This window comes from Xenopus tropicalis, chromosome 8 (assembly GCF_000004195.4).
Source record: "Xenopus tropicalis strain Nigerian chromosome 8, UCB_Xtro_10.0, whole genome shotgun sequence".
Taxonomy (NCBI): domain Eukaryota; kingdom Metazoa; phylum Chordata; class Amphibia; order Anura; family Pipidae; genus Xenopus; species Xenopus tropicalis.
Window position 1 is genome coordinate 25,334,728 of NC_030684.2, and position 13,806 is coordinate 25,348,533.

Below are 13,806 nucleotides of genomic sequence, written 5' to 3' on the forward strand. Positions count from 1 at the left end.
TGTAAAGTAATTGTCTTTTCACCTGTGTGCCAAGCTGCCCTTCCGCTGCTGACTGAAGATAAGATGAGACAGGCTGAGCAAGGCATTGTGCAGGAAGCATTTGCGGCTGAGTAACCTGCTCAAGTACAATAAAAAGACATAAAAACCTTATTCACGACATCTGGCAGTTAATTTTGTTGTAGCTCTGCAACAGCTGGGGGTTCCCAGCTGCCCTGCTCTAATTCAAGTAGATAAAAGTGGAACAAGGAAAAAGATCTTTTAAAGGAGAAGGAAAGGTAAAAACTAAGTAAGCTTTATCAGAAAGTTCAATGTAAATACAGCCATAAGTACTCACAGAAACGCTGCACTGAGTTCTCTGCCAAAAGAAATAGGATTTTATTGTCTCTTTGTTTTCCTGTGCCAGAGACAGGAACAGCATTTCTTGTCTCTTTGTTTTCATGTGCCAGAGACACGCCGCTCTCTCCTGCTCCCCCCCCTCAAGAACTCCCTCACCCCCTTAGCAATGTGTGATCTGAGCCAATCCGCAGGAAGCTTCCTCATAGTCTTACAAACTGCACATGTACACTGGTCTTGGTGCAGGAGTGAGGCATTATGGGAACTTTCTTTACAGAGCTCAGCATTTATTTTTCCTATGAGGCTTCTGATCTGAACGGGAGAAATATTCCCCATATTTCTCCCGTTCAGACTTAAGGGCACTATTGAGAGAACTAAAGGTATGCCTGAAGCTTGAGATTAACTATTTATTAGCCTTTCCTTCTCCTTTAAATTCTATTTTAATTTAGAAGGTGCTTACTGCTATAATATAAATATTTTTTACTTTTAGCTCCCCTGAAAGCAAACTGAGAAGCTTATAACATGGAGAAGGAAATTAAGGGAAAAAAAAGTCACAATGTGCATAAAATAATTGAGGTGAACTACTAATTAAATACAACAAAATAAACTGGAATTTGAACAGCAACCAATTAGGAGGTAGCATTAACTGGTGAGCTATTTTGAAAGCAAAGATCAAACTGGTTGCTATTGGTTACTGGCCCTCTGCAAACTTTGCCTGTCTCACTGCATTACACCATTAATATCTCAAAACTGTAAAAAAATTACATTAGTTATACTGGGGAAAAAGATTTATTGGATGCAAACATGCAAATTTAAAAACAGTTCCATTTTCAGTTGATTTTATGAAAATGTTCTGATGTTAAAATATAAATATATTTATATCCCTGGTGGATCGAAACGCAAGGATACAAGTATGGAATAATAAATAAATATAATATAATATAATATATATATTATATATATATTATATATATAGTGACTTACCTGCTGTGTTTGTTGATACTGCCCCACTACTTGCTGGGACTGGTAGACTTGCCCCACATGACTACTTTCTACCTGAGGCACCCCAGACACTTGCTGGCAACTCAGCTGTTCATGGCTCATAGCATATACTGCACTGTGCTGGCTTGTAGTATCCGAATGCATGACAGATCCTGCCCCTGCTTCCGAATGACTGTCAGCAGGGACTGTTGAGCACACTTTAAAAATGAAAAATGAAGGGGGAAAAAAAAATCTATTAAACACACCAATGGTCTACTATAAAAAAGTAAAATGTAACCTGAAAGCACCACTTTTATATGTAGACGCTCTGCTTTTAATTAATTCTTGTCAGTATTTTGTACAGTTGGGGGGCCATATCTAAAAGTAAGATCACTCAGCTTTAGCTTAACCATATGCACCTGTGACTGTAGAGCACTGCTGAAGCTGCTGCTGTTGCAGTAGTTGCTGGCGTACATGCTGGTCTACCTCCGTTTCTTCACTCTCGTGTCCAGCTGGTTGTTGGTACACTGCAGGAATGGGAACTGCTACCTGAGCAGGTGTTGCCCCTCCAATTCTGCTTTGCGAATCACGCCGGTCCTCAGAATACCCCGTCAGTATCCTCCGCTCTCTTGTTTTCTTGATAAGACACACTCTGTCTCGTATAGATTTGGACACAGCCTTACTGTCACTTTCATGAAAAAATCCAGATTTCACCTAAAACAGCAGGGACATAGACTAGTTTCACCTCAATATGGTGGGCAAACATTTTTTTCTGGATATATTCAGACAAATGGTCTGGGATCTTACCATCTCACATGCCACTTCATCAGGGTTGTCCGTGTCTAAGTTAAAACTGAACTCAATAGCTTCATTATCTTTATGTTTTCCTTTTAGCTTTTTTGGATCCTCCACCCAAAGTCTCAAGGCCAGAGATGAATCTGTACAATGATCTTCTTCAGCAAGTTCAACTCGCAAGCCAGTGTCTTCAGCAAAGAAAGCATGATTTAGAAGTTCTTTTATCGATAACCTGCAATTAACAAATCAGAACATATATTATCAGACACTATTATCCAAACATCAGAGCTTTCTTTGTGCCACAAAACAATGCATCAAGTGTGAAGTTAAGGGTAATGGCAAATAGGGAGATGTGTTGCCTGCAGTTAAATCCGGGCTACCGTGGGTGACAAGTCTTCCCTGCTTTCCCACTAAAGATGTTTTGAAGTCTCCCAAATTTTCTTCACAAGAAAGAATGTATGTATGTTTTGCCACTGCCAATTAATTTTACCTCCAAAGGAAAAGCATTCAGGGGAGATTTGTTTCCTGCTATAGCCCAAATTTAACCGTGCCATCACCCTTAAGGGGATTTAAGACAGTACTGTACTCAAAAAATTCTACTTGTGTTAAGAAGTATATTACCTGGTTATCTTGAGACTAAGAATAAAGACAGAGAACATGGACTGTTATGAAAGATCTGAAGGTTCACAAACAGAACTGAATAACTACCATACACTTTGACTTGAGAGATGTCAAAAAATCTTCACTAAAGACTTTTTTTTCTTGGTAGATACATTTTTCTTGCATTAAGCCCTAACTTTGTCACTCCCAGTTATCCTTTGAAACAGACATGCCCATAAACAGATTAGAAACAACTGAATGGAGTGAATTGGCAGAGCCCTCTGCCTCACCTTTCAGCCTTGTTCTGACGGATGCAGCTTTCAATTATTTCCTTTACCTCAGGATCAGACACCTTATTGAAGCTGGCAGGTTTGATTCCCTAAGGAAAGAATAAAAATAGTCAGTCCAAACTGATTACCAAGTCCAACTGTCATTTTAAAAAAAGTGAGCAGAAAGAGAAACATAATGGCAATACTGAAATTCTGCCTGAAAATTGAGTGCATTCCCTTGCAAAATGTAATAGCAAAGCCCGTGTGTTGCTACATTGTTAGTGACTGTCTAAGGTATAGAGCAAATTTAGGTTAAAAAGCAGACGTACGCTGGTTACTTTGCGGTAGATCTGAGCTGCATTCTGGCATTCTGAGTATGGGTATTCTGATGTAGCCATTTCCAGCATGCACATGCCAAATGCATAGACATCCACTGACTCGTCGTAATGCTCTTCATACATTTCTGGGGCCATGAATTCTGGTGTTCCTACAGAAACAGTACCATAGCTTTTATTGCTTTCTAACCGGCAGAAAGACAGTGGCTTCAAAAGGAAAGACAAGAGAAGCTGCTAGATTACTTTGACTGTTCAATAAACCATGCAGAACAGCAATACATCATTAAAAAAATTGTAAAGTTTTTCAAAATAAATATTTAAAAAAATCGTGGCATTTGGCATTTGAAGTGAACACATGATACCAATCTAAACATAATTAGACAAATAAGACTATGGCAAAGCAGAATAAACTGGCAGCTATCATTCATTGCTCTAAGTAAACTTATCTTCATTAACTCCATTCAACCCAGGTTATGTTCTCTTCTATTATATACCCTTAGCACCAGAAACTATTATACACTAGCTGCTAAAAGTCAGGAGCATAACGGCCCAGGAAAGGACCCAAATTACTCTCTTTACAATAACTGATTGGGGCTCATTCAGACATTAATTGGGCTGTGAGAAAATCAGCTGAAGACACTATGGGTCTGTTAATGATAGCTCTGCATTACTGTATTAATGGATCAGACCAGTTTCAGCCAACAACTCCAGTGGCCAAACTGTGCAAATATCTAATCATTTGCCAACATGACCAGACACTAAGTTTTGTCCATGTACATGTTTGTAAACATGGCTCAGAAGAGCCTAAAATCCTGGAATAAATACATGCATCCCCAGCATGCACCTGGTATCCCACTACTTATAGTAGTAGGATGAGGCAAGACTCCTTAAGACTTAGAGCAATGACAAATGGGGCGACTTCAATTGTGTTTTGGCCCAGGCATTTTGAAGCTTCATGGGCATGGAACAAATGTTTGAAACAGCCTATTTAATTCTGAGTACACATTGCCTAAATGCACCAAATTAGCCTTCTTTTTTTCTTCTGTTTTTAATATTTGGTAAGACCAATTGTTTCATTTTGGTTTGATAATTAAATGACTTGAATTGAACTGCCACAAAGTGAATGGGGGCATTTCTAAATGCTTTGTCCACTGCCCATGAACATGCAAAAATGCAGTGTTATTACCTTAAATGTTTATTTATTCTCTTTTTAATTACATTTCAGGCTAGAAAGAATTTACAATGTGATTATTGTTATTTTAAGTAAAAAAAGACAGCCATCATTTAATTCCCATTTAACTGCACTTAAAAATAGCTTCATAAGCAAAATGCTATAATATTTTTCCTGGCATCAGCAAAATTTCTAAAATAGGTAATTGCTGGAGAAAGCTGATCCACAAAGGCTTTTTCTGGGCCTCACCAATTACACTCTTTGCAAATGATGTACGCATCAGGGTGGCCAGACCAAGGTCCCCAATCTTCACTGAGCCTGTGGGACCAGTGATGAAAATGTTGTCGCATTTCAGATCACGATGGATTATAGGAGGTGTCCTGGTGTGCAGGAACTGAAGTCCCTTCAAGATCTGCCGGCACCAGCTCCGTAACACCTTTGGCTTCATTACCTTAAATCTTTTCAAATAACTGAAAAAAAGAGATGTTTTTTATTCCCAACATGATGCTTGAAGGATCAATTATTGGTTATACTTTAGGTAAATTCTCAGTAAAAATGTGGTAAAAAGTTAAAAAGTTGGGTTGAAAAAAGACCATTAAGTTCAACCCCCAGCAAACAAACCCCAGTGCGCAAATATATATATATATATATTATATATATATATTACACACACACACAACATACACTCCTACAGATCTATCTGTACACACACATGTACAAAGTATGTATACCATTATCTAAACTAATTAGAAACTGTAGTATCACAAGTGTCTTGGATATTGTGCTTTTTTTTTTTTCAAATCTTCCATCCCCTTTACAAGTTTAGTTGCATGTTTCTCTACTCTCCAGCTCATTAATATCCTTCTTAAGGACTGGACTTTTATATGTGTATATATTTATTTTGTATGTGTATATATTATATACTGTATGTATATAGTTTATGATGAGTTTGCTTCATCATAAAAAAAATCCAGGTAACTATAAAGAAAAACTTGAAATACTGATTACAGGTTCAGTTGGTTTGGTTAAGGGTGGATATGTATATATGAGAACAATACAATAAGCTTTCTAATGTCCTTTTTGCCAGTAAATCCTTCCTAGGAATACAGGGGTATCTCCTGTGAATAGAAGAAATCAGATATGAAGTTGCTGTATTCTCTCTGTAAATCAGCTGTATTAGCAGAAACATTACAGAGTTTCTAAAAAAGAGATGGTTGTCCTATTAGCAAGATAGAAAAACCTATGGATATTAATATTAATGTCAACTATGCAATTACTGCTTATTACAGCAGAAAACACAATTTCTCAGAAAAAGCTATATTTCCTTTTATAGAAAGAAATTTAAGTCAAGTCAACCAAAAATATACTTTTTTGGTTAAGAAAACAAAATTCTAAGCAACATTGCAATAAACAAATTTGTAATGGTTTTTGAGTTATTTGTATATATAATTGCTATTAAAAGCAGTGTTTGCAAGTCCTTTTCAATTCTCTGGTGGTGGCTCAGACTCAACAATGTAACATAAACCAGCAGACTGAGAGACCCGTTTCGCTGGAAGAGACTGACTTTTGCACCATTGTTTAAAAAGTAACAACCAGGAGTTCACCAAATGCTGCTTTTAAATAGTCATTACATTTGCAAATAACTTTTAAAGCAATAAAAATTTGTAATAAATTTATATTGAAAAGTAGCTTAGAATTAGGTTTTCTTTTATTAGGCAAAAAAATACTTATGGGGTTGACATGTCCTTTTAAAGGGTAAATTAAATGAACTTTTAAAACTGCTGATGTACTGGGCTAATGCAAGTCCAATTTTGAAAGACTTTAAAAATGAATGCATGTTGCTTTTATGTAAACTAATACTGTGTAACAGTAATAAATCATTATTAAAAAGGAAGCCATGCCTTGATGGGAATAGTGTTCCTGTACTTTTAACAGTAGGATCTCTCAGAGCAATGCTTGGCTGTGATTACATTAACAGGCTAGGAGTAGCTTCCTGAAAAAGCGGAAATATGGAAAGTACTGTACATTTTTATAATGGAAATGATGTTTAACTACAGTTGTTTAAAGATCAAAAAGATCAAGAGCAGGGTTAATCATGCGTTTATTCTCTGAATTAGGGCAGTGACACATGGGGAGATTAGTCGTGCTGCAACAAATTTTCCAGCAATTTGCCTTGAGAGGAAACTTTGTCAACTTCGGCAAATCGCGGTGCCACGTATGCCATCCCACCGGCAATTTACATTCTAGCCAATGGGATGGCATTGCGGGGAGATTAGTCGCACGGCCCTTAAAAGGAAAGCAAGAGGCCACAGCTTATTGTAGGAGGGGGATTTATTTACTTCATATTTGCAATAATTCAGAGAATGGGAACCCCCATACTCTAGGGGGCTGATTTACTAATCCACAAATCCGAATGGGAAAAATTCGGATTGGAAAATGAACATTTTGCGACTTTTTCATAGCCGTTACGAGTTGCGCAAATTGTCGCGACTTTTTCATAGCCGTTACAAATTCTGTGAATTGTCGCGACTTTTTCATTGCATTATGACTTTCGTTAATTGTCGCGACTTTTTCTTATTGAGCGCTCGAAAAAGTCGCAAAATACCGATCATTACGAAAAAAACGCATTCAGACGCTTTTCGGACGTTCGTGGATTAGTAAATGTGCCCCTAGGATAAGCATAATTCTTTCCACCTCAAATAAAACAGCATTCATGTAAAGAGCTGTTCAGTAAGATTATTACGTTTTCAAAGTGCCAGATGTCATAAGTTCTGTGACCAAAACTATACATTTTTTTCCCTTCAGCGAAGACTCCCAGGAATCATAAAACCGCACAATATTTGGGTGCTGAAGGCCCTTTAACATCTCGGCCTCTTCTTTAAATCGTTGCTGCTCTGCTTTGGTTAACTTCCTGTCCTGTTAATAAAAAAATAAAAAGATATATATATATATATATATAGTTATAAAAAGTGTTGTTAACTATTTTTTGCACAAACAGTATCATCTATATTGATCACAATGCTTATATAAATCTTTGCTACTGCGGGCTACCACTAATCTTCCCAAAATGCTTTCCCACCAGCAATAAAGTGAATCACTGGTGAAAAAACATACATGGTGCTTCATTTTTCCAACATTGCCTGCAGTTGCCTTGTGAGGAACTCTTGGCAATTCACTTTATCACCGGTGAGAAAGCGTTCAGGGGAGATTTGTTAACAAGAGCCCAGATTTAACCACAGGCAACAAATCTATCAGTATGCCATTACCCTAATCTGCTGACAGCATAAAATGCTCCATTATATCATTCTTCCTACCTGACTACACCCTTTAACTGCCATTTAAAAACATGGTTTACCTTTGCTCCTTTAAACTCAGTAAATAAAACCAATCCCCCCCCCCCCCAATTTATTTTTTTCATTAAGTTAAATAACAAACACTGATTTATTAATAGTATTTTCCAGAAATTGGATTCTCACATGCTGTTTGTGTATTGAAACTCTTTTGGTTTTTCATATCTGCAAGCATCATTGTACTACTGGTCTTACTAAGTTGTAGGTAATGCTCCAAAGTGGCTCAGAAGCAACATGTTGCTCACCACCCCCCTTTGATGTTGCTCCCAGTGCCTCAATGTAGGTTTCTGGCTTGGAGGCATAAAGACCATGGGTACTACCAGATCCTCCTGTAATCTGCCTCTCAATATAGTGGCTACAAAAAAACCAATTACAACCCAGGAACTTTTTCCATGCTTGTGTTGCTCCCCAACTTTTTTCTATATTTAAATATTGCTCAAGGATTAAAAAGGTTGGGGACCCCCGCTCCAGAGCATGCGTTGCTCAGCCAGTTCGTATGGCCTATCATTGCTATGGCACTTTTTTATGGGAACGATTAGTGGCTGTATGAACAAGTGGCATATCAATGACAGGCAGAACAGAAAATTTTGGATTTGCTGTTGGGGAGCTGGGCCGCCCCCATTCACAACCACCCCCCCTTCCCCTGCGACAACACCACCCCCTTCAGCGTGCATGCGCATTTGCACTTCCATTCAAACTCACATAAGGAGCAGTGGGGAGAGGAAATTAAAAAAAAAATTTTACATTCTCTTAATTTTTCCATAAAAATTAGCTGCAAAATGATGTCGCAGGTGTCTGTAGTATGGTAGTCTTTACCATGCTACAGACACCTGAGACATCATTTTGCAGCTACCCACAGTGGATACTGTGGAACAATCTGGTTTCTATTACCAGGCAGAAGGCTATTCCTAATATACAATAAAGATACGGATGTGTTTAAGAGCCTTAGACTGACTTATCGTACAAATGTGAATGGATTCATTTGGGAATGAGTTAAATGCTAACTTTAGCAACCCACAGCCCAGCAATAAAAACATAATTACAATTTTGCTTTCGGGCCTAATCAGCTGAACCAGTAAATAATATCATTCTATCTTTTTGAACTACTGAATACAGAAGCAATTAACGCCCATAAAGTAGTAACCAAGCTAATAAATAACTTCTAACGGCATTCATGAATATGCAGTGTTAGCCAACACAAAACTGCTGAGCAGGGTGATTTGTGGAACCTACAGCCTCCAAAGACAAATACATGTGAAGACACACGGAGCTACTTAGTAGCAGCTACTTGTCACAGCTACTAAAAGCCAGAAAATACCTTGCCGTAGGCAATCAATTGCCTCTGCTAAAACACACAGAGACAATTGTCAGTAAATGATCAGCTCAGCATTGTCTATTTTTGTAGCCGTAACAAGTAGCTGCTACTAGTAGCCCCATGTGTCTTCACCCTTAGGGCAGTGGCACATGAGGAGATTAGATTAGATAAATCTTTACTACCGCGGGCGGCTAATCTCCCCTATATGCCACCCCACCGGCAAGAATGTAAATCGCAGGTGGGATGGCATATGCATCTCTTTGGTTGCCCGAAGTTGCCTCGCAAGGAAATTTGGAAATTGAAGCGATGCGTATGCCATCCCACCAGCGATTTACATTTTTGCTGGTGGGATAGCATATAAGGGAGATAAGTCGACCATGGTAGGGAAGATTTATTGCAGGCGACTTATCTCCCTGTGTGCCACTGGCCTTGGGGCAAAGACAGTCGGGACGATTAGTCACCGCTACTTTTTAAAAAGTCGCAGTGATTAATTAGTTCACCGCAAATCGTTGCACTACTAGTTGCGGCGACTTGTACATTAGCCTATGATGGTGCTACTAGTAGCTCATAGTGACTTCACCCTAAGGTCAGTGGCAGACGAGGAGATTAGTCTGCCTTGAGAGGAAACTTCGGCAAATTGTAGCGACGCGTATACAATGCCTCCGGAGATTTACATTCTTGCCGGTGGGATGGTATTGCAGGGAGATTAGTCGCCCACAGCAACGAAGATTTGTCACGGGGCGACTAATCTCCCCTTCTGCCACTGCCCTTAGGGTGAAGTCATTATGAGCTACTAGTAGCAGCTACTTTTCCATGGCTACTAAACTCCAGAAAATACCTTGCTGTAGACAACACTGAAAATTGCCTCTTCTAAAACACACATAGAAACAGTTATCAGTAAATGATCAGCACTGTCTGTTGTAGTAGCTGTGACAAGTAGCTGCTACTAGTAGTTCTGTGTGTCTTCACCCATAGGGCAGTGGCAAGTGGGCAGATTACCGCCCGTGATAAATCTTCGCCTGAAGTTTCCTTTAGCACGACATTTGGCCAAATTTTTTTGTCGATTTAGCAGATTCCAAAAATGTTCAGTCCTCACTCCACTACAGATACAGCATATATTCCAACAGAAACCAGCACACTTAATATTTTGAGTTTAACTGTTTGAAAAAGGACAGGAGCCAAGATGTATGTAAGCCTGACACTGTTATTTTACCACCGGACTGGTAAAAATGAGTTTGATGTCAGTGTTATTAAAAGGGCAGAAAGATAAAACTAACCTTCACGTAGGTGATTAATAATATATAAAATAATACGCTCTTAAAAGGACTATAATACATTCATGTATACAAATTCCTAGTTCCATTTCTATACCGATTTGATTTTTACCATATTTAGCGCACTGGCCTAGGTGTGGGCCTAAAATGGTAACGTCACAAGCACAATTCGCCGTATCTTCCACTGTATAGTTAGCTTGTGGAGCAATACTCTTTACAAACAGGGCAGCCTTCAACTTTAGTTCCTTCAATATGTATTGTCCAGTCAAGGGGAACACAAGTTGAAGGCTGCCCTGTTTGTAAAGAGTATTGTTCCAGAAAGGAATGTCCTTTATAAAGTAAAAGTAGTTCCTTCAATATGTATTGTCCAGTCAAGGGGAACACCTTTTACTTTATAAAGGACATTCCTTTCTGCATACACGCATTTATAAACTTAAATGGGAGTTATTATATCATTTGCGTCTGCTAAGAGAAAATTCTTAAAAAACAGTAGCTGTCCAGACTACTTATGGCCATAAGTGGTGTTGCTTTTATTGATGGTGGAAAGAAAATGAAGGATTTCCTCTTCTGAGGCAAGCAACCATAGCTAATTGCCCACTCACTCCTACTACCTAACCTTCTGAAGCTGTAACCGTGAAATCCCTCACTGTGGCTATAGATTCACAAAGTATACAGATGACAATGGTGCAAAGACAGGTAAAGTCAGCTTAATAATGCAATATGGTCCAGTCAGCAGCCAAAGTAACTTTAAGCCTTGTGACATTTTGGTAAATCTGTGCATTTGTCTTTAAAAAAAAAAAAAAAAAAAAAATTAGAATGTGAATCTAGACAAAGCATATTGCAATGCGTGGCACATTATCGTTTATATAAAGCAGAATGATCCATTAAAGATTATAAACCACGCTCTAGCCTGTGAATAAACCCAGCCTCTGTGGTATGGGAAAATGAATGGATAAGATGTTGCTAGGGACTTAAGGTGGCCATACACGGGCCAATTGTAGCTGCCGATATCGGTCCCTTGGACTGATTCGGCAGCTTATCGGCCCCGTGTAGGGGCAGAAATGACGGCCATACCCGACCGATTTCTGGCCTGAAATCGGCCAGATATCGATTGGGCAGGTTAAAAGATTGTCGGATTGGGGACCGCACCGGCTCGTTGATGCGGTCCCCAAACCGAGAGTGCCATTGCCGCCGTTAGAATATTGAATTAGCCTACATTTTTCCGATATCGCCCACCTGTAGGTGGGGATATCAGGAGAAGATCCGCTCACTTAACTACTTCTTTCCAATATAAGATGCGGCATAGGGGAATATATGCAGTGTATAAACATATGACAAAGGAGCAGATTAGGGTATTCCCTGTTACGCAACTACAGAGATCTGAACTAGGAGCAAGTAATCCCCTTTGCACAAGCCGGTAGAGCTGGGCGGTATGACCAAAAATTTATATCACGGTATTTTTCAAAATTATATCGGTGTCACGGTATTTGACGGTATTTTTTTTTCCATGCATGATTAGGTGTTAACCCCATTTCCTAATAAATTAGAGAATAATTACTGCAGTATTGAAAATCAGAGTCAGGCAAGCAAAGGATCGGCAACAGAAAGTCGTAAGGTAAATCAGGCAGGCTTAGTTTCCCAGGCAAGGCCGCAGACAACATAGCACAGGAGGAGGCGTTTGATAACTTTAAATATCCCCCACACATGCGCAGAACCGGCGCCGTCAGCGCGTCATGGACGTGCACGCTTTGACATGTACGTGCGCTTTGACGCACGCGCACCTGGACGCGCGTGCACAACGACCCGCGGACAACGGGACGCGCGTGCGCACGCAAGGAGGTGCGCGAGACCGGGCCGCACGGGTGAGTACCCTGACACCCCGGTATTGCGGTATCTGAAAAATGAATATAGTTTTCAAAAAAAACACCGGTATTCGGTATTAAACGGTTTATCGCCCAGCCCTACAAGTCGGACTTCCAGAGATAACGCAAACACAACGGTCAATTAAGCCTGGGTCTTTGGGACTGGTTAATAAACAGGTCAATTAGCCATACTGCACAGAATGCTCTCAAGGGCTGGGGGTCTGGATAAAGAATATCTAAACATAAAGAGAAAGATCAATGTTAACCAGATTTATAATATATAACATATAATAATTATATAATACATATAATAAACATTCATATAAAAAAAAATCATTCATTGATTATGTAGAATAAAAATTCATATAAAAAAATATGCCAACAGATTTCCATCAAGAGCCAAGGGTTGACTTTCCTTACTGTCTACTTAAAAAATGGCCTTGACTTGCGCAAATATATTTTAGCACATTTTACCTTTTGAGGTCTTTAACCATAAGTATAATGCTGGGCATACATTATTATCATCCTCTGACTACCAGACCACTGACTGAATCTTAACAGGAGACTATCAGACATTGATAGGGTAGACAACTCAGCAGCTTTTATCAGACAGCTTTACACTGCCACAGAAGGCAGATGTGTCTATTTGTATGCAGATTTCTGTGTGTTGGCACCCAGGCCAATGCTATGCCCACAGATGCAGCAACATCACAGCGAGAATTCTGTGTGTTGGCACCCAGGCTAATGCTATGCCCACAGATGCAGCAACATCACAGCAAGAATTCTGTGTGTAGGCACCCAGGCCAATGCTATGCCGATAGGTGCAGCAACATCACAGAGTTCTGTGTGTTGGCACCCAGGCCAATGCTATGCCCACAGATGCAGCAACATCACAGCAAGAATTCTGTGTGTTGGCACCCAGGCCAATGTTAAGCTCATCGGTGCAGCAACATCACAGCGAGAGTTCTGTGTGTTGGCACCCAGGCCAATGCTATGCCCATAGATGCATGGGCATGTCTGACAGAAGCCTTGCGAGTAACAGAAAACAGCATTGTATTTAACACTTTTCCTGCAAAGCACATTAACACCACTGTCAAAATCCATCACATTTTCTTATGCAATATTGCCAAAATCCGTCCCTTACTTTCTACTGCAACAGCTAGGCTGCTCATGCATGCGCTAATCCTATGCCTATACTGTACTACTAACTGGCCTCCCTAACTCCCATCTCTCCCCCCTACAACCAGTATTAAATACTGCTGCCAGAATTCTCCTCCAAGAGTGTCACCCACTCTAACCCACAGCATTTATTTTTGCCTATTTGTGTCTGTTATCCTCTAATCTAGACTGTAAGCTCTACGGGGCAGGGACCTCCACCCTCTTGTCTCTTTGACTCAACTTACTGCAACTGTACCTTGTATTCATTTGTATTTATTGTTTGTATTATTTGTATTTATCTATTATTGTAGTAAACCTGATTGTATTAATCTATTCTACTGTACAGTGCTGCGTACATAAGTA

General features: G+C 39.5%; 1 protein-coding gene across 6 annotated transcripts in view; it reads right to left on the reverse strand.

Moving 5' to 3' along the window:
• Window positions 1–13,806, reverse strand: part of wnk3 (WNK lysine deficient protein kinase 3) — a 53,944-nt gene that overhangs the window by 20,474 nt on the left and 19,664 nt on the right. For all 6 annotated transcript variants that reach the window (XM_031890373.1, XM_031890369.1, XM_031890372.1 and 3 more), the window contains exons 3-10: window positions 7,228–7,400; window positions 4,734–4,954; window positions 3,308–3,465; window positions 3,000–3,088; window positions 2,122–2,341; window positions 1,734–2,028; window positions 1,318–1,532; window positions 23–115 (exon numbers count right to left, since the gene is read on the reverse strand). In XM_031890373.1, coding sequence (XP_031746233.1) covers window positions 23–115; window positions 1,318–1,532; window positions 1,734–2,028; window positions 2,122–2,341; window positions 3,000–3,088; window positions 3,308–3,465; window positions 4,734–4,954; window positions 7,228–7,400 — 1,464 coding nt within the window. The remainder of the gene's footprint in view (window positions 1–22; window positions 116–1,317; window positions 1,533–1,733; window positions 2,029–2,121; window positions 2,342–2,999; window positions 3,089–3,307; window positions 3,466–4,733; window positions 4,955–7,227; window positions 7,401–13,806) is intronic.